General features: G+C 43.7%; 1 protein-coding gene across 15 annotated transcripts in view; it reads right to left on the reverse strand.

Annotated features, from left to right (window-relative positions):
• The window catches only part of FUT10 (fucosyltransferase 10), a 434,768-nt gene that overhangs the window by 376,930 nt on the left and 31,018 nt on the right, over positions 1-26,820 (reverse strand). For all 15 annotated transcript variants that reach the window (XR_010838419.1, XR_010838420.1, XR_010838423.1 and 12 more), the window contains exon 4: positions 875-1,710. Coding sequence is in view for 4 of the 15 variants with exons in the window: in XM_059049096.2 (XP_058905079.1) it covers positions 875-1,710 (836 nt within the window). In the remaining 11 variants the exon portion in view is untranslated. The remainder of the gene's footprint in view (positions 1-874; positions 1,711-26,820) is intronic.

A 26,820-nucleotide genomic window follows, 5' to 3' on the forward strand; every position in this document is an offset into this window, starting at 1 on the left:
ACTACTGAGCCTGCGCTCTAGAGGCCGCGAGCCACAACTACTGAGTCCACGTGTCTAGAGCCCGTGCTCCGCAACAAGAGAAGCCTCCGCAATGAGAAGCCCACGCACCGCAATGAAGAGTAGCCCCCGCTCCTTGCAACTAGCGGAAGCCCGCGCGCAGCAAAGAAGACCCAACGCAGTCAAAAAATAAAAATTAATTAATTTTTTTTTAAAAAAAGAGCATCTAGAATTTGAAGATGTTACTAAGAACTTTAATTTTAATAATTTAAGAAAAAGAAGTCTTTTAAGGGTTATCCCCAACATTATTTGAATATCCTCTTTATATTAATAAGCATGCGTGTGTACCACACACAGAAAGAGCAACAATCAGGGAGTGAGAGGAAGTGAGAGAGAGAGAGACAGAGAGAGACACGGAGAGAGAGGTTGATGGAGTGTGTATATGAAATGAAAATACGTTTCAAAATGGCAGTCCATGGGGCATGAGCATAAGGGGTCTGGCGTAAACCACAGCCTTGATGGAGAGGTTAAAGGACTGACCGCGTAGATGAGATTCACAACGTTCCATATTTTAAATTTTTTGGCCTCTCCCTCCCCTGCAGCTTCCTTGTATTACTGCCCAGCACCTGCAGCATATTACCCTCCAGAAGAAACAATAAAGGAGAATTTAAGGCCTTCAGGAAGAGGGACAGGACTGGTAAACTTCATGACAGTCCTCGAAGAATAGAAATGCAATAGTCACCCTTGCCTCAGAGCCTGGCTTCTCTGATAGACGTGAGGACCAGTGATGGGGCAGCTGCAACCGAATACTGCAGAGCAGCAGAGAACATCCAGACGGCCGTCCCAGCCACTCTCGGCCGAACCTGGATTCGCTTACCTTTTCCTGGAGCCTAATGTTATCCCACACCTTGGTGCACACCATACACTCAAATGCGTCGATGTAGTTGTCCTGCTTGATGTCCTGCACCCCCCATTTCCGTTCCCTGAGGGCAGTGAGAAGTCGCTGATTCGAGATCTCACCCTTCAGCTTCCATTCTATGTAGGCCTGGTACAGTCTGTCGTCGTGATCCAGCTGTCTGATGTAACTTGCCAGCTCTCTGGGGTGAGAAAATTCTGATACCAGGATAGCACTTCTATTACTTGGAAGCCAGTCTGCGATGCTGGGTGATCCGTAATAAACAGGGACGACCCCTAGTTTCAGAGGTCTCCAGAACTTCTCAGTGATGTAGTCATTGCAAACCGCATTCTCGAAAGCAAGGATAAACTTATACTGGGCAAGGATCCTATAAAAGTCACCAGCGTCCATAGAGGCTGGACCGTTCAGCTGCTGAGGGAGAGCTTTGTTTCGCAAACACTCGCCATAAGAATCGACCTCGATGTATGTCATCAGCTCTCGAACGTAGCTGTCTCTGTCTGAGGGCGGGTCACAGTCGGACTGTACGTACACCAGAGGAGCGAGACTTTTTCGAAGGTTGTTTTTGGACTGCAGGGGGACCAGGTATCGGAGTGACTTCAGGACTTCTGTGCCCTCCAGGTACTGGGTAGTTAGTGGCAGGTGGGAATGCCGGCTGAAGGTGGCCGTGTAGTTGAACAAGGTGATGACTGGCTGCTGAAAGAGCTTATAATTGTTTTTCGGAGACTCTTCATGAAAAAGGGCCCAGTCGTGATGGGCTTTCCGAGGCAGAGGTAAGCTATCTATGTTAAAGTCAGTACCTAGGAGAAGAAAAGACAATGTAGTGTGTCCAAAGAACTCTGGGGTTTAAGTTTGAGTCCACCTGGTAAGATTAGTATACAGAGGAGTTTGAGGCTATAAATAAGTAGCATATTACAGTGTCTGCAAAATGCCTGGCAGTCAATCATGAAGCTTTCACCCTAGAAATTGCTGAGGGAGAGAATCACCAAGGAAAGGGACCCCCTCTCTCATTTTATGAAAAGGGAAATGGGAGAAGTGTCTATCCTGATTCTGAAGAATTTATTCCACTGCCTCCTGGATTTTCTTCCAGAGGCATTGCCTAAGAGAGGAAAGGAGAAATGAAGAGATAGTTCTTAAAAAAGAAAAAGCAAGGGCTTCCCTGGTGGCGCAGTGGTTGAGAATCTGCCTGCCGATGCAGGAGACACGGGTTCGTGCCCTGGTCCGGGAAGATCCCACATGCCGTGGAGCAACTAAGCCCGTGAGCCATGGCCGCTAGGCCTGTGCGTCCGGAGCCTGTGCTCCACAACGGGAGAGGCCACAACAGTGAGAGGCCCGCATACCGCAAAAAAAAAAAAAAAAAAAAAAAAAAAAAGAAAAAGCAAGAGAAAGGAAGCCAAAAAGGGAAAAGCAACCAGCTTGGCAGATTGATTAACTGAAAAAAAAGTGAAATCATGCAAAAGTAGCCAGAACAAATATACAGGAAAATAATTTTTTTTAATCCAAAATGATCAATTTCAACAAAGCGCAGAAAATCAACCTTAGTAAAAATGGTAGACAAGAGACTTTTAAAGACTTAAGAGCTGATAATAGCACTGTTACAGACTGCTACAGGATGGACAGGAATTAACAAGCACATCAAGAAATAAAGAAGGCATAACAGGATTATAGTTATGAGTGATTCCAGCTTCCACAGGATTAATTGGGGAAATCTTTGAAACATGATAATGTGCAGACAGAAGTGATTGATATGTTAAGTCATTGTTTCCTGACTGTGTGCGTGGAGACCCAATCAGGAAGAAGTTATTTCTATAACTGAGAAAGAAGAATTAAGACAATTATCACAATATGTAATACAGAATTTCTAAGGTGTTCCAGACACTGATGATTTTTTGGCCCTGTGATTTGATTTTTTAAATATAAGAAAATGGCACACATAAAAAATCCATCTTCTAGCATCCACTGGGGAAAACCACACCAAATAAATTCTTCCAGCATAATAAAATTCTGGTAGAATTCATAAAAATTACTTATATAATGCCAGTGCACACTCTCTCAAATAAATATATACTCTTTAGTGCCAACAGTACATCAGTGAGGAATCAGTTAATCAAGAAAGGTTTGGAGAACAGTATGGAGGTTCCTTAAAAAACTAAAAATAGGGCTTCCCTGGTGGCACAGTGGTTGAGAGTCCGCCTGCCGATGCAGGGGACGCGGGTTCGTGCCCCGGTCCGGGAAGATCCCACGTGCCGCGGAGCGGCTGGGCCCGTGAGCCATGGCCGTTGAGCCTGCGCATCCGGAGCCTGTGCTCCTCAACGGGAGAGGCCACAACAGTGAGAGGCTCGCATACCACCAAAAAAAAAAAAAAAAACCTAAAAATAGAACTACCACACGACCCAGCAATCCCATTACTGGGCATATACCCTGAGAAAACCATAATTCAAAAAGAGTCATGTACCAAAATGTTCATTGCAACTCTATTTACAATAGCCAGGACATGAAAGCAATCTAAGTGTCCATCATCGGATGAATGGATAAAGAAGATGTGGCACATATATACAATGGAATATTACTGGAATCTGTCATACAGAGTGAAGTAAGTCAGAAGGAGAAAAACAAATACCGTATGCTAACACATATATATGGAATCTAAGGAAAAAAAAAAAAAGGTCATGAAGAACCTGGGGGCAGGACAGGAATAAAGACGCAGAGGTAGAGAATGAACTTGAGGACATGGGGAGGGGGAAGGCTAAGCTGTGACAAAGTGAGAGAATGGCATGGACATATATACACTACCAAACGTAAAATAGATAGCTAGTGGGAAGCAGCCGCATAGCACAGGGAGATCAGCTTGGTGCTTTGTGACCACCTAGAGGGGTGGGATAGGGAGGGTGGGAGGGAGGGAGACGCAAGAGGCAAGAGATATGGGGATACATGTATATGTATAGCTGATTCACTTTGTTATAAGGCAGAAACTAACACACCATTGTAAAGCAATTATACTCCAATAAAGATGTTAAAAAAAAACCAAATAAAATTATGCTGGAAGACATATACTGAGCCCATAGAAACTGCTGAAGAATGTACATACTACTGTCTTGATAACAGGCTTTCATTTCTCAGTGATCAGGAATGAAAGACTAACATCTAAAAATGGTCATATGTTTGTTTACTTGGCATTTGCTACATTAGACCTTTAGCATCAAAAAAGAATTCCATCCACACACCTGAAATGTAATGGCACGCAGAGCTGGATGGTCAGTAATGGTTAATAGCCAAACATGAAAACATGAAAGAGAATTTGAGAGGAAAAGCAATTTATCACATTGAACTAGCTGCTGCTCATAAAGGTGCTCTGCTGGTCAAGTGACCAACAATGGGAACTGAACCCATAAATTTGAGTTGGAACATAAAGCTTCCACCAAATGCAGAGCAGAGAATCAAGGCCATCTGCCTGGGACAGGAAGAACCAGAGTCCAACCCATAGGAGTCAGAGGCAGGGATCCAGATGTAAGAGTAGAGACTACAGGGAATATGGTCAAAACTAATGTGGGTCTAAAATTAACTGGGGGATCCGGCACAGGTGCCTTGAGACGGCCACACGAGTGGCTGTCTGCCGCTGTTATCTGGCACGTGGGTGATTCTTAATCTGCTTTACCCTGTCGTTGCCACAGCAAAGATCCAAAATGCAGAGCAGAAAGATACAAAGCCTACCTCCAGTGCTTCAGAGAATGGAGAGGGCCTGCCTTTCATCAGTGTTTGGCTACATCAGTGAAGTATTATAAGAGAAACTAAAAATGGCTGTCGAGACCTTTTCAGGGCCAATACCTAGGTCTGTGTGTTGGTAATAGGAATGAGACTTGAAACTGGTACCAGTTATAATGAGGTTTTTTTTGTTTTTTGTGGGGTTTTTTTGTAGTATGCGGGCCTCTCACTGTTGTGGCCTCTCCCATTGCGGAGCACAGGCTCCGGACGCGCAGGATCAGCGGCCATGGCTCATGGGCCCAGCTGCTCCGCGGCATGTGGGATCTTCCCGGACTGGGGCTCGAACCCGTGTCCCCTGCATCGGCAGGCAGATTCTCAACCACTGCGCCACCAGGGAAGCCCTATAATGAGCTTTTCATTCATTATAACTAGAGGCGAGGCTTCCAGGCTCATTCAGCCAAGTTGCTACTGGAACTTTGATGTAGGGAAGAAGGAGAGAGGAGCATAAGTTCCCTCAAATGTGCAATCTGTAGTAGAAAAAAAGCCTGCAGAATCTAAGCAAGAAACAATTTATTTATATTCATGCCCTAAAAACAAACACCATTCTTTAAAAATGAGAGCTCGAGGTCCTCATACATCTGAATTCTGTTTCGTTTGTAGGAGTGGGATTATCTTTAATAGTGGGGGAATGCCTCTTTAATAGAGAGGAAAGTTTAAGGGACCTAACTTTCTAGAAACATTTCCCATTATTTGCTACTTTAAAAAGTATTTCCTAGTTACTTCCCTAGGATACACACACACACACACACACACACACACACACAATCACATTAAAACAGGTTTTTCTTCCAAACTAAAATTCTCTGAGGAAGATTTAAAAACATATGTCATTTTGCCCAGCAAGCTCCTCTCCTAAACTTAGAGCTTCAGATGGTAAACACTTAAGAATTCTAAAATTAGAACCATAACAGACCTAAAATACTCCTTTGAGGACATCACGACTTAGAATGTGAGTGGTGATATTGAGCAGTTTCTGAAAGGTATCAGATGTGGCTCAGGAACCAGGTGAGTTATCTAGCTCTGACTCCAGGGCAAGGCCCACTATAACAAGAGTTGGAACTGGGGTCTTTCAAGAAATGAAAATCAGTTAAACTATGATAAATCCATAAAAATGTGACTAAGTTGCGTATGATTGGTTCAGTAGTTTTGTACAGCCATCTTCACTGGCTCTTACGTTTAACAACTTCAGATTTAAACTTTCGTTTCTCTGGGTTATTTTGTGTTTACTGAATACTGACAAATTCATTCGTTCCTTTAACAGCTGACAGATAGGTCTTAAGCACTAAAGTGCACTGTAAAGGGAATTGCAACTTGGAGCACAAATGGAATAAAATTAATGCTGGTGAACGGTGTCAGATTGCTGATGATGGGGACTGAATCTGAAATGGCAGAGAAGCAGAGGAGTGACCATCCTTTATGATATGTTTATGTGCTCCCTTTCTTCTGCAGGGGCATATACTCTTCTTTTATGGTTCCCACACAAACTGGTAGAAGCAGAAGGCAACACATATTATTAACCCCATTCTATGAAGAAAATTTAGTTTGAGTCATGTAACTGGAGTTAAAGATCCCTGGTGGGGGCCAGAATTTTCAGACTGGCTAATGGTAAAGGACCAGAGAGATCACTGGCCCCACTACAATGCTGATTCTGTTGAATAACTTACTCTTGGCACTCCCAAGACACTCACGGAAATGTTACCCAGCTTAAACCCAGCCCACTTGGGAAGAGGCATGCCTTCACTCAGAAAAAAGAAATGCTCCCACACAATGTCCCCCACAGGTCACCTGTTTCTAAAAAGAATCTCGGGCTTCCCCGTGGCGCAGTGGTTGGGAGTCCGTCTGCCGATGCAGGGGACACGGGTTCGTGCCCCGGTCCGGAAGGATCCCACGTGCCACGGAGCGGCTGGGCCCGTGAGCCACGGCCGCTGAGCCTGCGCGTCCAGAGCCTGTGCTCCGCAGCGGGAGAGGCCACAGCAGTGAGAGGCCCACGTACCGAAAAAAATAAATAAATAAAATAAAATAAAATAAAATAAAAAGAATCTCTACCGTAAAACGGTGTTTTCCCATAAAATGTGATCCCGCAAAAATACCGATAGAGGAATCTAAAACTTTGGAGGAAAAACAATCTAGGCCAAGGGGCTGCCTCATGATATTATCATCTGCATAGTTCATTGCTATTTTTAAAGCCATTTCACGTGACTTTTCTTAACCAACCCACACAGCCCCATCAGGTCATCTATTTTCTCTAAGGTTCTGAGGGTTAACTAAAAATGCCACACAGGCGCCTCTGCAGACAGCCTGGCTCTAGCCAATTCAGAGGGGCTCGGGCAGGAGTCCTAACTTCTAGACCCATATTCTTCCCTCCTCTCCCATCTTCTCTGTTCATGAGTCCTTTTACTTGCCGCTTAATCAATTCTATGTCATGTAGTCCTCTCTCAAGTATACATGTTCAGCTAGGCATCTGTCCATTCTACCCCTGGGCGTGGCAATTTCTCAAGCCCGCTTATTGAGCCCATGCTGAGGGCCAGTCAATAACTTTGTAGTCCCCTTCCTAACAGCGCAGGGCCAGAGGCAGGAGGACAGCGTCCCACCCACCACAGGCCTGAACATTTAAAGGCTATAAATCAATCTAACATGCTGCGAAATGTTTTACCCTTCTACCTTTCCATACATAGAGATTCATGACGTTTTTAAATGTGCAAAGCAACGGTTCACACCAACTACGGATTACATCTATTCGAAATTAACATCATTCTCTGCCACAAACCATGATTCTCTTTGGGGCCTGGCATGGCGTGAGAAGAGGAGGGAGAGGATTCTTCCTCACTTGTTGGCTCACCCTCACCTAATCCCTCAAACCTTCCCCTCCATTCGCTCGGGACACCACAGGGGCAACACCCAGCTGCTCTCCCTCCTCGGGGTCTTGCCCTGTCTGTCCCCACTGTCCAGCTGCCTCCTGAAGCTCTTCGGTGTGTTGTCTCTAAGGTTTCTCCACCACTGAAAGAGTCCCCACCAGACAACCTCCGCCCCAACTTTCAAGGCCCTCAAAGGAACCTGCAGCTGAAGGGCAGGTTCCATTGAGAACTCTGAGACCCCTCCAAGTCCCGCGCTAGAATGCAGGTGTGCCTGTCCCCCATCCTTCCACCCCTGGCTCTGTCCCACACCACGTGGACCCTGCGCACGTGGACGCAGACACCTTGTTCCGTGAGTCCCAGTTCTGTCCTGCACCCTCTGCTCACTATGCCTCAAGCTCAGCTGGCCCCTTCCTGGCCTGCAGAGCCCAGTTTCAGCAAGGAATCCGGCTATGTTGGTCTAGGGAGAATGCCCCACCTTGACATCTGACCAAGTTCCTCACCCCCGACACTCGACGGCTCAGTCCCCCGGCTGCCTTTAGCAAGAATCCTGTGGCCTTCCCTGGTGGCGCAGTGGTTAAGAATCCACCTGCCAATGCAGGGGACACGGGTTCGTGCCCCAGTCCGGGAAGATCCCACATGCCGCGGAGCAACTAAGCCCGTGCGCCACAACTACTGAACCTGCACTCTAGAGCCCGCGAGCCACAACTACTGAGCCCACGTGCCACAACTACTGAAGCCCGCACACCTAGAGCCCGTGCTCCACAACAAGAGAAGCCACTGCAATGAGAAGCCCGCGCACCGCAACGAAGAGTAGCCCCCACTCGCCACAACTAGAGAAAACCCGCAGGTAGCAACGAAGACCCAACGCAGCCAAAAATAAATAAATAAATATAATTTTTTAAAAAAGAATCCTGGTAAGCCAGTTTAGCAAGAATCTTCCTGCCCTTGATATCCTCTTAGTAATTTTCTCTCTGCTGACCCCCTCACTGGTTGCTGGTCCCCAGCTGCCTTTGCTGGACTTGGAGTTGAGCTCAGTTCTATATGAAGTCTCTCTCCTTTATTATAGAAACTTGAATAAAATCTATCTTGCTGATTTTAACAAGTGTCTGGCGCAAAATTTTTCTTTTACATGCCACACATTTGCAGTCACCCCCTTGGCCATCCTTCAAGCCCAGGGGTGCATACTGACAGCCCAGTTTGCCCCCTTGGGAGGATAAACCAGAGAAGCGGTCAGTGCAGGATCTGGAAGTGGGCTCCACCTTGGCATTGGGGGCAGGGAATTCTGGGATCCTGGTGCATGGAGTGTGAGGCCTAAGTGCAGAGGCGTGGGTTCTGTGACCACAGGTGAGCAAGTGACCTCGGTCTGTGGGCTCTTTGCCCTGTATGCAGGGGCACGGCTGAAGGAAGGCCAGAGAAGACTCCTCTTGAACCAGTGTAAAGGTGCCATTATCCAAATTTAAGTTGCCAATCATCCTCCCCAAGCATGGTTACTGGGAGGTTGAAATTCATGCTCTGAACTAAACAGGGGCCTGATGTACCTTTTCTGATTCCTTAAACCAAGGGCACAAATTCAGATTTAAAACCTCTGAATAATGACACCCAATACAGTTGGGCAGGAAGAGGGGTGACTGAGGGTGATTACTTCCTTTCAGCACATTCCCTCAAAATGACTCCTTTTCAATGATTTATTCTAAAACAGGCCTACATAACTACTGTTCTTCCATCCCCACTGAGGTTTTATGGAAGAGAGTCACCTTTAATTGAATCTAGGAAAAATAAGTTATAAGATGTACCATTATTTTTAGTGTCATTAAGAAAAATATTTCTGGGGGACTTCCCTGGTGGCGCAGTGGTTAAGAATCCGCCTGCCAATGCAGAAGACACGGGTTCAAGCCCTGGTCCGGGAAGATCCCACATGCTGCGGAGCAACTAAGCCCATGTGCCACAACTACTGAGCCTGTGCTCTAGAGCCCACGAGCCACAACTACTGAAGCCTGCGTGCCTAGAGCCTGTGCTCCTCAACAAGAGAAGCCACTGCAACGAGGAGCCCAGGCACCACAACGAACAGTAGCCCCCGCTCGCTGCAACTAGAGAAAGCCTGTGCGCAGCAATGAAGACCCAACGCAGCCAAAAATAAAAACAGGTAAAATAAATACATTTATTTAAAATAAAAACATAAAAGGATATATTAAGTTAGGGAGAAAGAGGTGAAATGAATTGATGAGAAAATCACTACATCATCTTAGGACCTTTCTCCTGCCTCATTTACTCTGACAAATATACCAATTTTATTTTAATTACTTATGATAGTACTTAATGGTAGACTAGTGATACTACCACCCCATAAAACAAATAATGAAGTCTTAGCAACACTTTGACATCCAGTTATTAATTCTTTGCAAAAAAAAATTTGACAGAGTCAATGCTTTGAGAAAGAATTAGTGAGTTATAAAAATTTAAAAATGGGGGGCTTCCCTGGTGGTGCAGTAGTTGAGAGTCCGCCTGCTGATGCAGGGGACATGGGTTCGTGCCCTGGTCCGGGAAGATCCCACATGCCGCGGAACAGCTGGGCCCGTGAGCCGTGGCCGCTGAGCCTGCGCGTCCGGAGCCTGTGCTCCTCAACGGGAGAGGCCACAACAGTGAGAGGCCCACATACCGCAAAAAAAAAAAAAAAAAAAAAAAAAAATTAAAAAACGGGATAGTAAGGAAAAGCTAAAGAACTAGACTCTTAACTGACCTCTGGTATGGAAGATCTTCTAGGCGGAGGTCATTTCTGGACTATTCTATGCTGACCACATTTTCATTAGTGTTTATTCTATGGAAACATCTTAGCAGTCAGTCATGGAAAATCATTAAAATTCATTCTAATCCTGAGCTCATGCGAAGTCCATGAAATTATAACTGGCAAGTTAAATCAATAAGCCAAGTGTCTTGTCTTTTCTGAGTTTTATAGGAATCAAATGTATATGTAAGCAATAAATAAGATTTTTATTAAAAGCAGAGCAACTTCCCAATTTGCTGTTTGAGCTTGCAAAATTTAATTATCCATTTTCATTTTCTTTTAACATCTTTATTGGAGTATAATTGCTTCACAATGGTGTGTTAGTTTCTGCTGTATAACAAAGTGAATCAGCTATACATACACATACCATTTTCATTTTGTTTCAAATTTTTCACATGTTAAAAGAATTCAAACTTTGAGGGGAAATTGGTACAGTCTTGTCGAGGCCCACCTGGCAGCATGTACCAAAGTTTAACTTAATTTATCCATGATACAGCAACTCTATTCTCAAATATCTAGAGAAATAAGAGTATATATGGGCAAAGACATAGAAGTATGTTCATGGTAATGTAACAGAAAAACAGCAACCTAAATAACCATTGACAGGGGAATGGTTAACTAAACTTAGGTACCTCTATACCAGTAAATCAACATAACTTTAAAAATAATGAAGTAAATTGATATAGTCTAACATGACAAAAATCTTTAAATGGAAAAAACAATATATATCTACGGTATGATTCAGTTTAAGAAAAAACCAGACAAAACTACAGGCTGAATTCAATTATACATAAAAATTCTGAAGGATAATCAATAATCTAACTGGGATGGGGATGAAGAAAGTAAGGTTGAACTTTCCTTCTTCGCTTGGTAGATTTCTTTGTTGTTTAAATTGCGTTAGTGATATATTTATGCCTTAACTGTGTAAATTTTAAACATCCAAAAATTAGAGGAAAAAATGAGACACCTCTCTGAAGAGAAGCATTAAAAAAGTCTCACAAACTTTGTATAACACGTAAAGGCTCACGGATACAGCCCCAAACTGCCATATCACCCCAGTGCTACTTAGGAAAGATTGCCCTTGGAGTCTTGCCTGCTTATAAGAGTATCATATTTCAGAATTTATGTGGAAGATTATGTGGCACAGTTCACTGCCAGGAATTTCATCCGCCCCCAAAAGGAGAGCAGGCAGATTACAGCTTCCTTGGACATCAGCAGGTGAATGTGTTCAGCTAACATCCAGTGAATGAATGATTTCAGACACAAACGAGAGATTAGCACACATCCTCAGAGAAGCCAAGTTAGGGCAACGCCTTGTAATTCAGTTGAAAAAGTGGTTGGAGTTTTAAGATTAAACATATCTAAATATTCAAGCTGGAGCCCATCAAACCAAGCACCTTGAAATAATAATTATTATTTTAATTTGTTAATCTTGGTGCTTTCAATATGTACTTTACAATTTTTTTGGATCACAATTAAAAGTATTAAATGTTGGCAATGTCAGAGCTCTTAAAATAGTATTCTGGAAAGCAGAAAAGTAATGAAGCATAGTACCTCCTTAATAAAATAGGGAACCAAACTATTAAAAATATTTTTTTTAAAAATCAGTTGAAATCAGGTAAGTGATACAAACCCAGTCCTCCAGCTGCATGGCTCCCAGCGGGATTCTCCCAGAGTTGGGTCCCTTGTAGCTGAGACTTCAGGTGAAGAAACATAAAATGTCCATTTTTCTTGCTTTCCTCTATTGTTTAGACGCTCATTCCCCTGGTGCCCTAATGTTCTTTACGGTATCTAGTAGAGGGGGCTAGGGCGACCAACTCATCCCAACTGTCCTGGGACTTCTCCAGCTTTATCAGTGAAAATCCTGTATCCGAGGAACCATGTGAGTTCTGGGCAACTCCAGACAGTTAGTCACCCGCCAGGCCACACTCCCCCGAAAGAAAAAATCATCCAGGCAGAAGGGGCAGGAGTCTTATTGCCTGTCAGTGTGGGCTACAAATCAGAGTTTCATCTCTTTTTGACTGGAAAACAGATTAATCTCAAATATATGCTGCAAGACCGAAGCCAGACAAAAGAGAGTCCACAGTGTACAATTCAATTTATACAAAGTCTGTAAACGAGCAAAACTAACCTATAGTGATAGAAATCAGATCAAAGGGGTAGCAGAGAGCAGGGAGTAGGGACAGACTGGCTTACAGAGAGGCACAGGGGCAATGTCTTAACTGATAAATTGTCACCAACTGCTGATTTAGAATGTGTGCCTTTGTTATATGTAAACTGCACCTTTCAAGAGTTGATTTCTAAAAGAAGAGTGAGATCTTCCATCACCCAAAAGATTCAGGACAGACTGGGGCAACACCTTTTAGGGATGCTGTTGGAGGGAACCCTGCGGCTTCGGGAAAGTCAAAGATCTATGGTCACTCTCAGCTCTAAGGGAGCATCACATTACCCTGGTCCCTATATAAAATAAATTCAAAATGCACTCAGAGCTTGTGCAGTCCTTGATTACAGGAAATTGTGCAGATTCCATCTCTGGAAATATCGAAAGACAAAGCATAGCTACTGTTCTCCCATTCTACGTTGTTTTGTTGTTATGACTATAAACTCATCGAAAGACTAGAAGACCAGAAGCACAATAGAAAAGGAGGTGGGGTAGATTTCAGTGCCTCTAATAATGCACTAGAGCAGCCCAACACAAACAGCTTTTAGTACAGAGATAATCCCAGCTGTGGGAACCTAATCTAATAAAAACGTGTGAAGTGGCTTTTGTTCAGGAGGTGGTCTCCATTCTGACCTTGAGGCCCTATTTACTTACTTAGAGGAAACATCTGAGAGCTGGCTAGATACTAGGGGATGGAGGAAAAGACTTCCAGGATGAAAGGATGGGGTACCTGAGAGGGGAACGGAGGATTCCAACCGATGCCCTTCAGTGAATCGTTAAGTGACCCTACCCTTCAAGGGAAACAGACCTTGAGTATTTGATTTTTTTAGAATGTTAACCTTACCCTGATCCAAGGAAGCCATCACTTTTCAGTTCTCTGCCTCTTCCTTGATTCTAATACTGCCCAGGGAACTGGTAGGCACTGAAAATAATTGGCATCTGAGGCTGGAACGGATGGAATCTGCTTTGTTGCTAGGCAGTCCAGCGATAGCTGTGATCCTGCGGCACCCACAGGAGGGGAGGTTCTGCATGCTGGTGGTGACTGTGGGAGAAGAAAGCAGTCCAGCCTTTAAAAGACCCATGGGGAAGCTTCCATGGACTTGCGCTGGAAATTTCTCAAGTGAAAAGCCAGAAGTCTCCCACTTGTTACATATCTGGTGAGGGCTAAGACTCATGAGCCTTGGGCGTGTGCCTGCGTGTAAATTTCCACGCGCCAAATGTCTGCGGTTCCTGTTAGCCAGGAAAGCGGCTCTTTGCACTGCACCAACAGAGCCAAACATCTTCCCAGAATTATTTCCCAATTGGGAAATGGAAAGTTATTGGGTTGACTCTCCCATCTGCTAGTACGTAATGAAGTCTAGTCCATAGCTGAGATCCTGGCCCAGGGAAACATCAGAGCCAATTCCCTCCTCTGCAACTGTCGAGCCTGAGCTGGCATGCAGGGGCCCCAGAGCAGTGCCATCTGCCCAGCCAGACCCTTCAGGCCGGCCACCTGTTACTGATGCTACTCTGAGCAGCCATTTCACTCAGGCTTGCTACCATATTGTCCGGTCCCCTCCATCTAATAATGAGCAGTGGATAGCGGCTGGGTGTTATGGTCCAGGCCATTCAGATACCAAGCCTTGAAAATAAATCCTCCCCCAGTAACTTGGAGCTGGTGCTCAGGAAAAATAATGGCACCACAGAGATATCTTTGAGCTTGCATAAAAGGAGTTAGAGGATTAGAATTGGGGAATGATGTTATGAGAAAAATAGCACATTCACTGATCCAAGGTACATACGAAAATTAAGGTAGAATAACACAAAATCAGGATGAAGGAGACAGACAGGGAAACGCTGAAGTAGTTTTAATCTACAGCTCAGCTGGAACGAGACCAAAATGAACCACGGAGCAGTATTTCTATTAATCTGCTCCCTAGCAGATACGCTGAAGAGGAGGTGCTGGTTTGCACTTTACTGAATGGCTCTATCGCGAATGAAAAACTGCCTAGTACCATTAGTTAATTAGAAAAGGAATCTTTAGAAAAATCTTCATTTGGGGTTTAAAACAACAACATGCCAAACTAAGAGGGGATACTCTGGAAGACCATTTCAGGACCAGCTCTAAATAAAGCACATGTGAATCTCACTGAGCAGCATCAGAGAGTTTTGAAACTCAAAACTCTTAACTGTACTTGCCAAGCGTTCACTATTCACAGCTCAGAACAGGCATTTGACCACTACCAACCAATTCTGGTTGAATATCGAGTCACACCTCCTAGTGGACATTATACAGGCCACTCAAACCACTTTGACAGAGTTAACACATGAGCAATGATTAAATAACAATGCACGATATTTAAAACCCATCCTTACTAACTACACATTTTCATTGTCTTTAAGTCTAAAGACCTGGGACAGTAAAGCCCTCAATAGCAGTGAAACTCTCGACCTTTGAAATCAATATTACCAAGCTACTTTTCTGAAGAAGCCCTCAAAATATCTTCAAAGACATAAATACAGAGCCAAGGAAAGCAAAAGCGAAGCCCTGGGAATAAATAGTGAACCATTGAGAAGCTTAAAAAGGCCTCAAAAACACACAGCAATGACTATACCATTGGAACTGCAATTCGATCCAGTCAATTCACTCTTCAACCTCAGAGCAATGCAAGGCAAGACAGAAAATCCTGGCCATGTCATTCACAGGCCTAAGTGTTCATCGCAATGGGAAAAAAAGACCCACACCAAGCCACAACACCATGAATTTTTAGAAAACTGGTTATTTACAAAGGAATGGGAAGCAAAATACTACCAGATACAAAGAGGTATATATACAAAGAGGTATATATAAAGGTGAACCCAATTCCAGCTGCCGGTATTCTTGGTTAGTACTTATGGTACCTTTCCTTCAAAGACAGAAAGCTGTACCAAAATCAGAAATCTAACACCCCTTAATTAAATTAGCCTGTGTGACTGGTCACAAAGTTCACTTACAAAGGAAAAAGAATCATAATGACATCGGACTTCTGGAACCCAACGGAGCAAATCTTTCAAAATCTGAAGGAGGATAAACTTGCCTTACACTCTTCTTAGAAAACAGTTAGAAGGGGCTGCAGCCACTCAAGGAAGTAAGTCAAGAAAGTGGGAAATAGACCTAGGAAATAAGGAATCCATCACAAAGCAGCAAAGCAAAAAAAAAACCAAACAAACAAAAAAAAACCCTCAGGATATTTGAAATTCCAGGATGAGAATATTCAGCAGAATTAGCAAGTAACAAGTCTAAACTGAGTGGGAGGGGTGTGCAGAACAAATGTGCCCTGGAGGAGAAATAAAATCAATAGATTATCTAATATGTCAGACCATTTATTTTTTAAACTTTATGTACCTAAAATTTATTTGTTTTATATACACAAAAATTCTACCTACATAGATAGGCTTTTCATATATCAGATGGAAAACTGTTAAAATAAAATTAATGATAATGAATTAATAAAAACTAAGCAATTTTTAAAAGACAATTATTAGCTCTAGGTTTAAAAGTATCAAAAAAGGAAATATAAGATGATATAACGTTTCGAAATTGTTGAAAATAATTAAGAGGGCAAGGAGGAATGTGGGGATAATCAAATACAAATAAGAGAAGATTGATGATTGTTGAAGCTGGGTAAAAAGTACCAAGATGAAAACTTAAAATTCTTACAATTATATAGTAAACAATGATTTCTGAGGTCATTAAAAATAAACCAAATAACTGTCTCAAGAAATACAAGTATGCACATATTATTTAGACATATGAACACAAATTCCAGGAAAGCTACAGGAAACAGAGGATAGGAGAGAGGGAAAGAGAACTTTTTTCATTTAAGAAAAAACCTTTTAGAAGACGTGGCACATATATACAATGGAATATTACTCAGCCATTAAAAAAGAAAGAAACAATGCCATTTGCAGCAACATGGATGGACCTAGAGATCGTCATACTGAGTGAAATAAGTCAGGCAGAGAAAGACAAATATGATATCACTCATATGTGGAACCTAAAAAGAAGGTACAAATGAACTTATCTACAAAACAGAAATAGAGTTACAGATGTAGAAAACAAACTTATGGTTACCAGGGAGTCGGGGGGGTAATAAATTGGGTGATTGGGATTGACACATACACACTACTATATATAAAATAGAAAACCAATAAGAACTTACTGTGTAGCACAGGGAACTCTACTCAATACTCTGCAACTGCCTAAATGGGAAAAGAATCTTAAAAAGAGTGGATATATGTATATGTATAACTGATTCACTTTGCTGTCCACCTGAAACTAACACAACATTGTAAATCAAATATACTCCAATAAAAATTTTTTTAAAAACCTTTTAATACTATTTCATTTTTTAAATTGTTTATGCATTACTTTGGTAAAAATTAACAAAATTCTTTATCCTCATAAGATAGTTCTTGTTATGGCTGTATATAATTTCAATGTCTTTTTCCCTTTATTTATTTAATGAAATGAAAAGAATTAAGGGGTGACATTTGAACATAAAAAAGCATTACTGGGGTTTCCCTGGTGGCACAATGGTTGAGAGTCCGCCCGCAGATGCAGGGAACACGGGTTCGTGCCCCGGTCCGAGAAGATCCCACATGCTGCGGAGCGGCTGGGCCCGTGAGCCATGGCCGCTGAGCCTGCGCGTCCGGAGCCTGTGCTCCGCAACAGGAGAGGCCATAACAGTGAGAGGCCCGCGTACCGCAAAAAAAAAAAGAAAAGCATAACTGGAAATGATAAGAATTCAATAGCCGGTTCCATTACGAGGTTTGACTGTATATACTGCCCTCTAGTGTCATGTCAAGGGAAAGCATCTCAAATTTTATAAACTATAAATTTACTTAAATCTTCAAATGTCACATGCTCTCTTTCTCTTGGATCTTCTCTCCTCTCCATGTAGTAACTCTCCTACTTCTAGGACCCCAAAATCAGGTTTGGACTATTAGTTTTACGGTCTGGCTTCATTATGGATTCAAAAGGTTTTGATGGGAGGGTCTTGGAACCTGATCATGATTAATGGGGGCGTGTTCTGAGTTCTTAATAACTGTCTATTCAGTTGGGGAAAAGAATGCATTTGTTTGCCATTTCTTCAATCCCTTGAAGGTATATTCCTACAGAATCAAATACAGTGCTGGACAGAAGTCCAACATGTAGATGCTCCAAAAAGATTGAGTGAGTCTGGCAAGTGACTGATTTCAGAACTCATTTTGCTATTTGCGGGCGGTCAGGAGGGATGAAGTGTCACATAGGAAAGCGCTCACTGTTGTCATTAATAACTGCTTAAACCAAATGTTTAAGGAATATGGACAAGGCAACACAGACAATATAATCTAAATCATTCCTGGGGAAAAAATGGAGAGATTAAATGACGGAAGGTTCCCCTTGACACCCTCTATCCCCTCCCAAGAGAAAAAACAAAACCAAAAAACACCCGCTTTTCACCACACTTTTGCAATGAAAAGAATGCGTTTTCTTCCTAAGCTTTATTAACTACTAGATAAAACCACACACCTCTCCCTGCCAAAAGGCGGACACACGTTCAGTCCCAAGATGTGTCCCACTGTTCTTAGATGGGGGGGGGGCCTGTGCTGTGCCCTGCCCACCACCCCAGCTTCAACCATTTCCCATTTCCAGAATGGTTGCTCCTCCTCCCGTCCCACCCTTGCTTTGCTGATCACAAAGAGATGCATTTGGACCTGCGTGTTCAAATCATGCTGTGTCAATAGCTACAACAGCGTGGGCTGAGTTCTCTGGAGAAGCATTCTCTTGCAGGGCTTCACACAAATCTTCCTCCTCCAACAGTTCTAGTCAAGGTCGGAAATTCTTTAACTAGCTCAAGGTCACTCTAATGTTGGCTCTTGATCTATGAGCAGAGATCCTATTTCCTATATCCGTATTCCCTTGATTAACACTTTGGCCAAGAAAACAGTACAGTGAGTTTGTATCCATCCATGTAAAACCAGGATGATAATTCCTGCAACGTTTGACCCTCATAAACATCCACACAGACCTTGGACATTTCAGATCCTGAGTCTCTGTTAGGAGATTATAAACTGTCAGTTACACAGATGTAGAGAATGGACATGAGGATGTAGCAAATAGGAGGGGGTATGGGGATATGTGTATACATATAGCTGATTCACTTTGTTATACAGCAGAAACTAACACAACATTGTAAGGCAATTATACTCCAATAAAGATGTTAAAAAATAATTAATTTTTAAAAACTCTCAGGGACTTCCTTGGTGGCACAGTGGTTAAGAATCTGCCTGCCGGACTTCCCTGGTGACGCAGTGGTTGAGAGTCCGCCTGCCGATGCAGGGGACGCGGGCTCGTGCCCCGGTCCGGGAAGATCCTACATGCCGCGGAGCAGCTAGGCCCGTGAGCCACGGCTGCTGAGCCTGCACGTCCGGAGCCTGTGCTCCGCAACGGGAGAGGCCATAACAGTGAGAGGCCTGCGTAACGAAAAAAAAAAAAAAAAAAAATCCGCCTGCCAATGCAGGGGACACGGGTTTGAGTCCTGGTCCGGGAAGATCCCACATGCCATGGAGCAACTGAACCTGTGCACCACAACTACTGAACCTGCGCTCTAGAGCCCACGAGCCACAAATACTGAAGCCCGTGCGCCACAACTACTGAGCCTGTGCTCTAGAGCCCATGTGCCACAACTACTGAAGCCCGCGTGCCTAGAGTCCGTGCTCCGCAACAAGAGAAGCCACTGCAATGAGAAGCCTGCGCACCACAAAGAACAATAGCCCGCGCTCGCCGCAACTAGAGAAAGCCCGTGCACAGCAATGAAGACCCAACGTAGCCAAAAATAAATAAATTTATAATAATAATAAAACAAATTGTCAGTTAAATTGCAATTTGGGGGGGGGGTCTTTTTTCTTTTTCTTCTTCCAGCTTTAATGAGACACAACTGACATACCGCACTGTATAAGTTTACAGCATAATGATTTGACTTACATACATCATGAAATAATTACCACTAGTGTAGTGAACCTCCATCGTCTCACAGACATTAAATTGCAATATTTATATTTATGGTACACTTGCTTTCCCAAGAGCCAACAAGTCTGTAAACAGGGATAATAATTTCTCGTGTAAATGTTGAATCTACCAACATGGCACAAAACTGAATAGGGCCTGTTTCTCTTTAGGCATAATAAGTTTAAAAAGGCCATTGCCAAAATCTTTAAGAAGTTACCAGAATATCTAAGAAAGATCATGGGTTTTTGAGCCAAGGGAGTCAGGGCTAAAAGCTCAGTTTAGTCACACGAATATGACTTGGAGCATATTATCAGACACTCTGAGTCACAGCCCCCTCATCATTCAAATGAGGATAACACTGACCTTCCAGGACTACTTTGTGCCTGTAACACAGAGGGTACCTGAGAAATACTAGTTTCCTCCCCTTCCTCTTCTCCTGCCCCGGCACCCGAACTCCCTCCACCCTCCCACCCCCTCATCAGTCCCGTCCCCCCCGCAAGGAGTAGAACTACCACCACGTGTCATAAGCCCCCAAACAAAGCTGTGGCCCGCAAGAAGAGCCCGGCTCCTCCCCTTTCTTTACACCTCCATCTGCATCACACGCTTCGCTTCTCGGTTTATTGCGGCAGGAATCTTTCCAACCCTAGAGAGGCCTCCTGAGAAGCAATAAGCCACAAACTTGCCCACCTCACATCTGAGCAGCCCCCTTCACTTCTGCCACCCAGGGCTCCTCTACCGAACTCCAGCTACAAGTTTCTCCCTCTGGTTCCATTTCTCTTCTGGATAATCTGTTCGTTTGCTTCTCAGTTTTCACTCGTGTGTTCTCCCCTCCTTTTCCCCTCACTCCCGATTAAACAGCCTGACAAACTACATTTTCTAACCTAAAAGACAAACCAGAGGCCTCTCCTCTGGCAGCTCTCTGCTGCCCCCTCTTGTCACAAAACGGAACTGGTCGCCACTCCGGCCACAAATATTTCATTTCAAGCTTCAGGAACACTCAGCCTTTATTGAGGGCCTACTGTGTGCCAGGCACAATGGCAAGTATTGGAAATACAGTAGTGAGCAAAACCAGAAATGCCCCTGTTCTCATGGAGCTTACAATATACAGTGGAAAAGGCAGGCATTAATCAACTGATCACTTAAGTAAATGTAAGGCCAGAACTCAAACGTGTTATGAAATGCTAAGAGAGCCTATGATAGAGAGGTCAAGGAAGGCTTCCTAGAGGCAGTGACCCAGGCTGAGATTGAACGACGAGTGGAATAAACAAATGAAGAGGGAGGAGCAACATCCCGGCGGTGAGGCAGCACGTGTTCTAAGGTCTCTGGTAGGAGGGAACAGTAGGAGCTACAAGGGACCACAGGAAAATCAGTGCATCCAGAGGAAGCGGGAGAGTGCAGCTGGGTGAGCTGGAGGCCACAGTGGTGGCCCAGTTACGGTGGATTAGAGTAAAGCTGTAAAGGTAGAGCCTGAGAAAATGAAGAGATTAGAAAAAACATTTAGAAACTATATGCTGGGGCTTCCCTGGTGGTGCAGTGGTTGAGAGTCTGCCTGCCGATGCAGGGGACGCGGGTTCATGCCCCGGTCCGGGAAGATCCCACGTGCTGCGGAGCGGCTGGGCCCGTGAGCCGTGGCCGCTGAGCCTGCGCGTCCGGAGCCTGTGCTCCGCAACGGGAGAGGCCGCAACAGTGAGAGGCCCGCGTACCGCAAAACAAAACAAACAAACAAACAAAAGTTACCTGTGAGGGCTTCCCTGGTGGCGCAGTGGTTGAGAGTCCGCCTGCCGATGCAGGGGACGCGGGTTCGTGCCCCGGTCCGGGAGGATCCCACGTGCCGCGGAGCGGCTGGGCCCGTGAGCCATGGCCACTGAGCCTGCGCGTACGGAGCCTGTGCTCCGTAAAAGGAGGGGCCACGGCAGTGAGAGGCTCGCGTACCGCAAAAAAAAAAAAAAAAAAAAAAAAGAAACTATATGCTGTATTTAGGTAATACAATCAAAAGAATTTTATGACGGACTGGATACCCATGGAGGGTAAGGGGGAGGAGGGCTCCAAGGGTGACCCCTACTTTCCTGACCTGCATAAATGGGTGCACACTGCAGCCATTATCTGAGTTCCGAGGTGACTCTGTTACCCATAAAGTGCATACAAGCAGACGATCAGTTATTCAGATACGGAGGGCAGAGGAGAGGTCTGGAGTGAAGACTTAAGCACGGGTGTTATCTGCTTTGGGGCTGCAGCCCCTGCTCAGGAGGAGACGGCCCAGGGCAGTGGTTCTGAACTACTGCCCAGGACCCCCGGGGGAATGCGAATTTTCCGGGGGGTGGGGAGATGGGGGCAGGTATCTCACAGTGACTGGGGATTGCTACTGTCATTCTCAGGAGGGGACCCAGGATGCCAGACGCTTTGGAAACACAGTGCAGTTCACAGAGAAGAAATGTCTCATGCCCCACGTGCCACGGAGGCTAAAAACCTGTTTTTAATGATCTGAGCCCGGAATCTAACTTTATCTACCATATAAACACCAAAGCTTGTATTTCTTGCCTCGTTTCAAGTTACACTGAATTTTCCAGGAATGTAGGAACCATGTAAATTAAGGGAAGAGCGGACTACTGTTTGGTATTTACCCAGACCTACTCACCATTTCAGAAAATCGCATCCCTGTCCGAGGTAACTGAGTGCCAGTTCAACACCTGTCTGTCTGTCTACAAGGTAGAGTCTCCGTAAACAACACCCACATTCACAACCAATGATTCTACACAGAGGCACAGCACTTGGCTACATCATTATGCTTTCATATGGCCAAGCACACACATACTGAAATGCCTGTTACATATCAACGACTTTTCTTTATATTACAGAGAAAGCATGATATTTTTTTAATTACATATTGTTATAAGAAGCAGGCATTTAGGCTGATGGGATTGGGGACCACCAGCCAAGGGAGAAATTCTAGAGTAAGAAACACAGAGGGCCTTGGATGAGTCTTGATGGATTCCAACATTCAATGGCCAGCTACAAAAGGGTCTTGTGAGGGCAGACGAAGAAGAAGAAAAACCAGAAATGCTGGGTTGGAAAAGCAGAGGAAAGAGGATATTTCAGGAAGGAAGACCTAGATACCGATGTCAAATATTGCTGATAAGTCAAGTAGGCTGAGGACTAGAAAGTGCCTCCATCTCAGTTAGCAAATCTGGAGGACTTGACAAGTGGGATGTCACTGATAATTCAGCAAGAGCTGTTTCACTGGAAAGGTGGGGCTGCAGCAGAGAACTGAGAAGCAAGTAAGAGGTGGAGTGAGAAGATGGAGACGATTAGGATACGCATCTTGGAGAATTTAGGTTGTACAGGGAGAACGATAAAAGGTGAAAAAGGGTGAGTAGGGGATTGTGGTTTTGTTTAAGGGAATGATTTGCCTACATGTATGTGCTACCATGACCTTTGTTTCTCTAGTGGAAAATGATGACATGGGCTCCCTCTCCTCAGGGGAGCTTAGGTTGGTGGGAGTGGGCAAGAGAGGCAGGGGAAGAAGGTGGGACCGTGGGCTGCACCTGGAGCTGGGGCCTGAGTTCAGACTGGCCCCCCTCTCCCAATATGCAACATTTTAAAGAGCCCATAAAATTCACCTATTGGAGTTTATGAAATTAAGTTCAGCTCGGTAAGTTTTGAATTAATCCTTCACATTCAAGCTTCCTATAAGCAGGAGAACAGGTAAGGAAAGAGCAGCTAAGAAAGGAGGTCATTAATAATGAAATTCACTGACTCATTAAACTAATCAATAATCTTATGCATGTGGTTTAAGATTTCATGAAATTTGGGAATGCTATGTCTCAATTTAAACGTTTTTTTAAAATTTTTTTTAAATTATTTATTTAATTTATTTATTTTTGGCTGCATTGGGTCATTGTTGCTGCATGTGGGTTTTGCCAGTTGCAGCGAGCGCGGGCAGTGCAACGGGCTTCTCATTGCAGTGGCTTCGCTTGCTGCAGAGCGTGGGCTCTAGGCATGTGGGCTCAGTAGTGTGGCTCGCAGGCTCAGTAGCTGTGGCTCGCGGGCTGTAGAGCACAGGCTCAGTAGTTGTGGCTCACAGGCTTAGCTGCTCCGCGGCATGTGGGATCTTCCCGGACCAGGGCACGAACCCGTGTCTCCTGCACTGGCAGGCGGATTCTTAACCACTGCACTACCAGGGAAGCCCAAAAGTTTTTTTTTAAACACTACCTATAAGCATTTCCCAACTTCAGATACAGTGTGCCCCTGGAGATCGCATCTTTTTAAAAAATTTATTTTATTGAAGTATAGTTGATTTACAAGATTGTGTTAATTTCTGCTGTACAGCAAAGTGATTCAGATATATATATACATATATATATTCTTCTTCATATTCTTTTCCATTGTGGTTTATCACAGGATATTGAATATAGTTCCCTGTGCTGTACAGTAGGACCTTGTTGTTTATCCGTTCTATATCATTTTCGATATAACACTTTGCATCTGCTAACCCCAAACTCCCAATCCATCCCTCTCTTGCCCCCTCTTTGGCAACCACAAGTCTGTTCTCTATGTCTGTGAGTCTGTTTCTGTTTCATAGATCAGTCCATTTGTGTCATATTTTAGATTCCACATGTAAGTTATATCATATGGTATTTGTCTTTCTTGTTCTGATTTACTTCACTTAATATGATAATCTCTAGGTCCATCCATGTTGCTGCAAATGGCATTATTTCATTCTTTCTTATGGCTGAGTAGTATTCCATTGTGTATATACATGACATTTTCTTTATCCATTCCTCTGTCGATGGACATTCAGGTTGTTTCCATGTCTTGGCTATTGTGAACAGTGCTGCTATGAACACTGAGGTGCATGTTGAAGGTCACTTCTTAAAGGGATTGCAGATATAAGGTGAACTCCAATCACACAGGAAGCACTGCCAACATCTGTGGACAGTATTGAATGAGCATTGAATGTGAAGTAGTGAAAAATAGGGACTGTGTCTATTCCATTTTGGTGCTAAATTATTTTTAGAGAAGTTCTACCACTAGCTACAAGGCTTTCAGTGATCCTGTCTAAAGAGCTTTAGAGACCTTGGGAAAGAAAGCACAGCAAGGATGCAAAGAAGCTGTAGGAAAGGCAATTAATTGTACAGTGATCAGGCTGCAAAATTTGCTCACACACTGCAATTCAGACACGGAAGAGGAAATGGAGTGTATCTCCTGTATAACTAATCCATTTTTGCTCCTAAATCTCCGTCCACTGGGCATAAGGGAAAAGCAATGGATTCAGTCCAATCCAATGGAGAATCTTAAAACAATCCTCCTAGGTACTATCCATTCTCTCCAGGCAAAAAGGTCTGTCAGCCTTCTCAGATTCTACCTCCCTCTCTACCTCCTCTCCATGGCCATGTCTGCCAGGGGAAAAGAGTCCTGGAACCTGTGTGGTGTCCTCTGATTTCTCTGAGCTTGAAGTGGACATCCTGCTGCTTTGACAGCTGACGTCGGCACCTGGTGTAACTCCTGATCTGGTCTCCTGAGGAGCCCTGCCAGGGCTGGGGATGCCCTGCTGATGACGCAGCCCCCCCTTACTGCTCTCTGGGACACACCTCTCTGAGGATAAGCACATCATTTATGGTACAATTAGGACACTTTTAAACAGAAGGCACTGACTGGAGAGGACACTGGCACTGCAGTTGAAAACAGGACTGTCCCGGGCAAACTGAGGCATCCAGTCACATTGCACCTGAGTCTCTGCTACACACTCTACTGGGCCTTAGCCAGGCATCCACCCACAGCCTTTGCTCGTGGGCACTTCCCCATTAGGAGACATACAACACAAGAACACAGAAGCCCCCTGCCTGGCTGGGCTGCTCTGACCAATGAACCATCACTGGACCCCACAAAAACCTGCCTGTCTTTGTGGTTTCTTCACCTTATCAAGATATTTCTAAAGGCTCCTCTTCACAATCTGAGCCCAAGGCAAGATTTGGGGTTGACAAGGACAAATTTAAACCTGCCTCCACCTTCCTCCTCTTCTCTCTCTTGGTTCTTTTCCCTCCAACACCTAGGACCAGAGAGGATGAGCTTTCTCCCTTCCTTATACCAAGGAGCAGCAAGGCGTGTGACCAAGCTGTCACAGCTGGAAGAATGATCTCAACAGGAGAAATCTATGAGCTGAGTACTCTAGTCTTAGTTTCTGTTATGCTAAAGTGGGAGCTAAAAAAATTTAGAAAATCCCCTCAAGAGAACTGTCTGACTTTAGAAGGCTGTTATTGTCTTACAGAAAGTATCTTATTATGAAATTCAACACTGAATATGAATTTCAAGCTTTTCTTCTGTAACAGTCCTATCTTCCCCCAAAACAGATAGAGGATGTGGATCAGCAAGAGAGACAGTAACCTACTCAGAAGGAAAGAAATCTTCTTTACCCAAAAATCATCTCTATTAGTTTAGTTTTTAAATCTATTACAATCCTATTATCAGCGCTCTTTATATTAGCTCACCTAAATATAAACATGATAACAATCTTCCACTTATCAACAGACTGTCAAACTACACGAGGCAAAAACTGATAGAAATGCAAGGAGAAATAGACAAATCCACTATTATAGGTGGAGACTTCAGCACCCCTCTATCGGAAATGGACAGATCCAGCGGGCAGAAAATTGGTAAAGACATAGTTTAATTCAACAGTCCACTGGATATAATGGAGGTCTATACACAACTTCATCTAACAACAATAAAATATACACTCTTCTCAAGCTCACATGGAATATTCATCAAGAAAGACTAAATTCTCGCCATAAAACATACCTTAACAAATTTAAAAGAATAGAAATTATACAATATCTGCTCTCAGACAATGATTGAATTAAACTAGAAATCAAACACAGAAAAATAACTGGAAAATCCCCAAATATGTGAAGATTAAACATCACACTTCTAAGTAACATGTGAGTCAAAGAAGAAACCTTAAAATTAAGAAAAAATTAAACTACATGAAAATGAAAACACAACTTACCAAAATTTGTGGGATACAGAGAAGGCAGTGCTTAGAGGTAAATTTACAGCATTAAATGTATATAATAGAAAAGAAGAAACATTTAAAATCAATAACGCTGTCTCCACCTTAGGAAAGTACAAAAAAGAAGAACAAATTAGATCCGAAGTAAGCAGAAACAAAGAAGAAAAATTAGAGCAGAAATCAATGAACTTGAAACCAGAAAATCAAATGAGAAAAATCAATAAAATCAAAAGCTAGATCTTTGAAAAGATCAATAACACCAATAAACTCTAGCCAGGCTAAAAAAAAGAGAGAGAGGACACAAATTAGTAATATCAGAAATGAAAAGCGGG

The sequence above is a fragment of the Kogia breviceps genome, chromosome 20 (genome assembly GCF_026419965.1).
Source record: "Kogia breviceps isolate mKogBre1 chromosome 20, mKogBre1 haplotype 1, whole genome shotgun sequence".
In the NCBI taxonomy this organism is placed as follows: Eukaryota; Metazoa; Chordata; class Mammalia; order Artiodactyla; family Physeteridae; genus Kogia; species Kogia breviceps.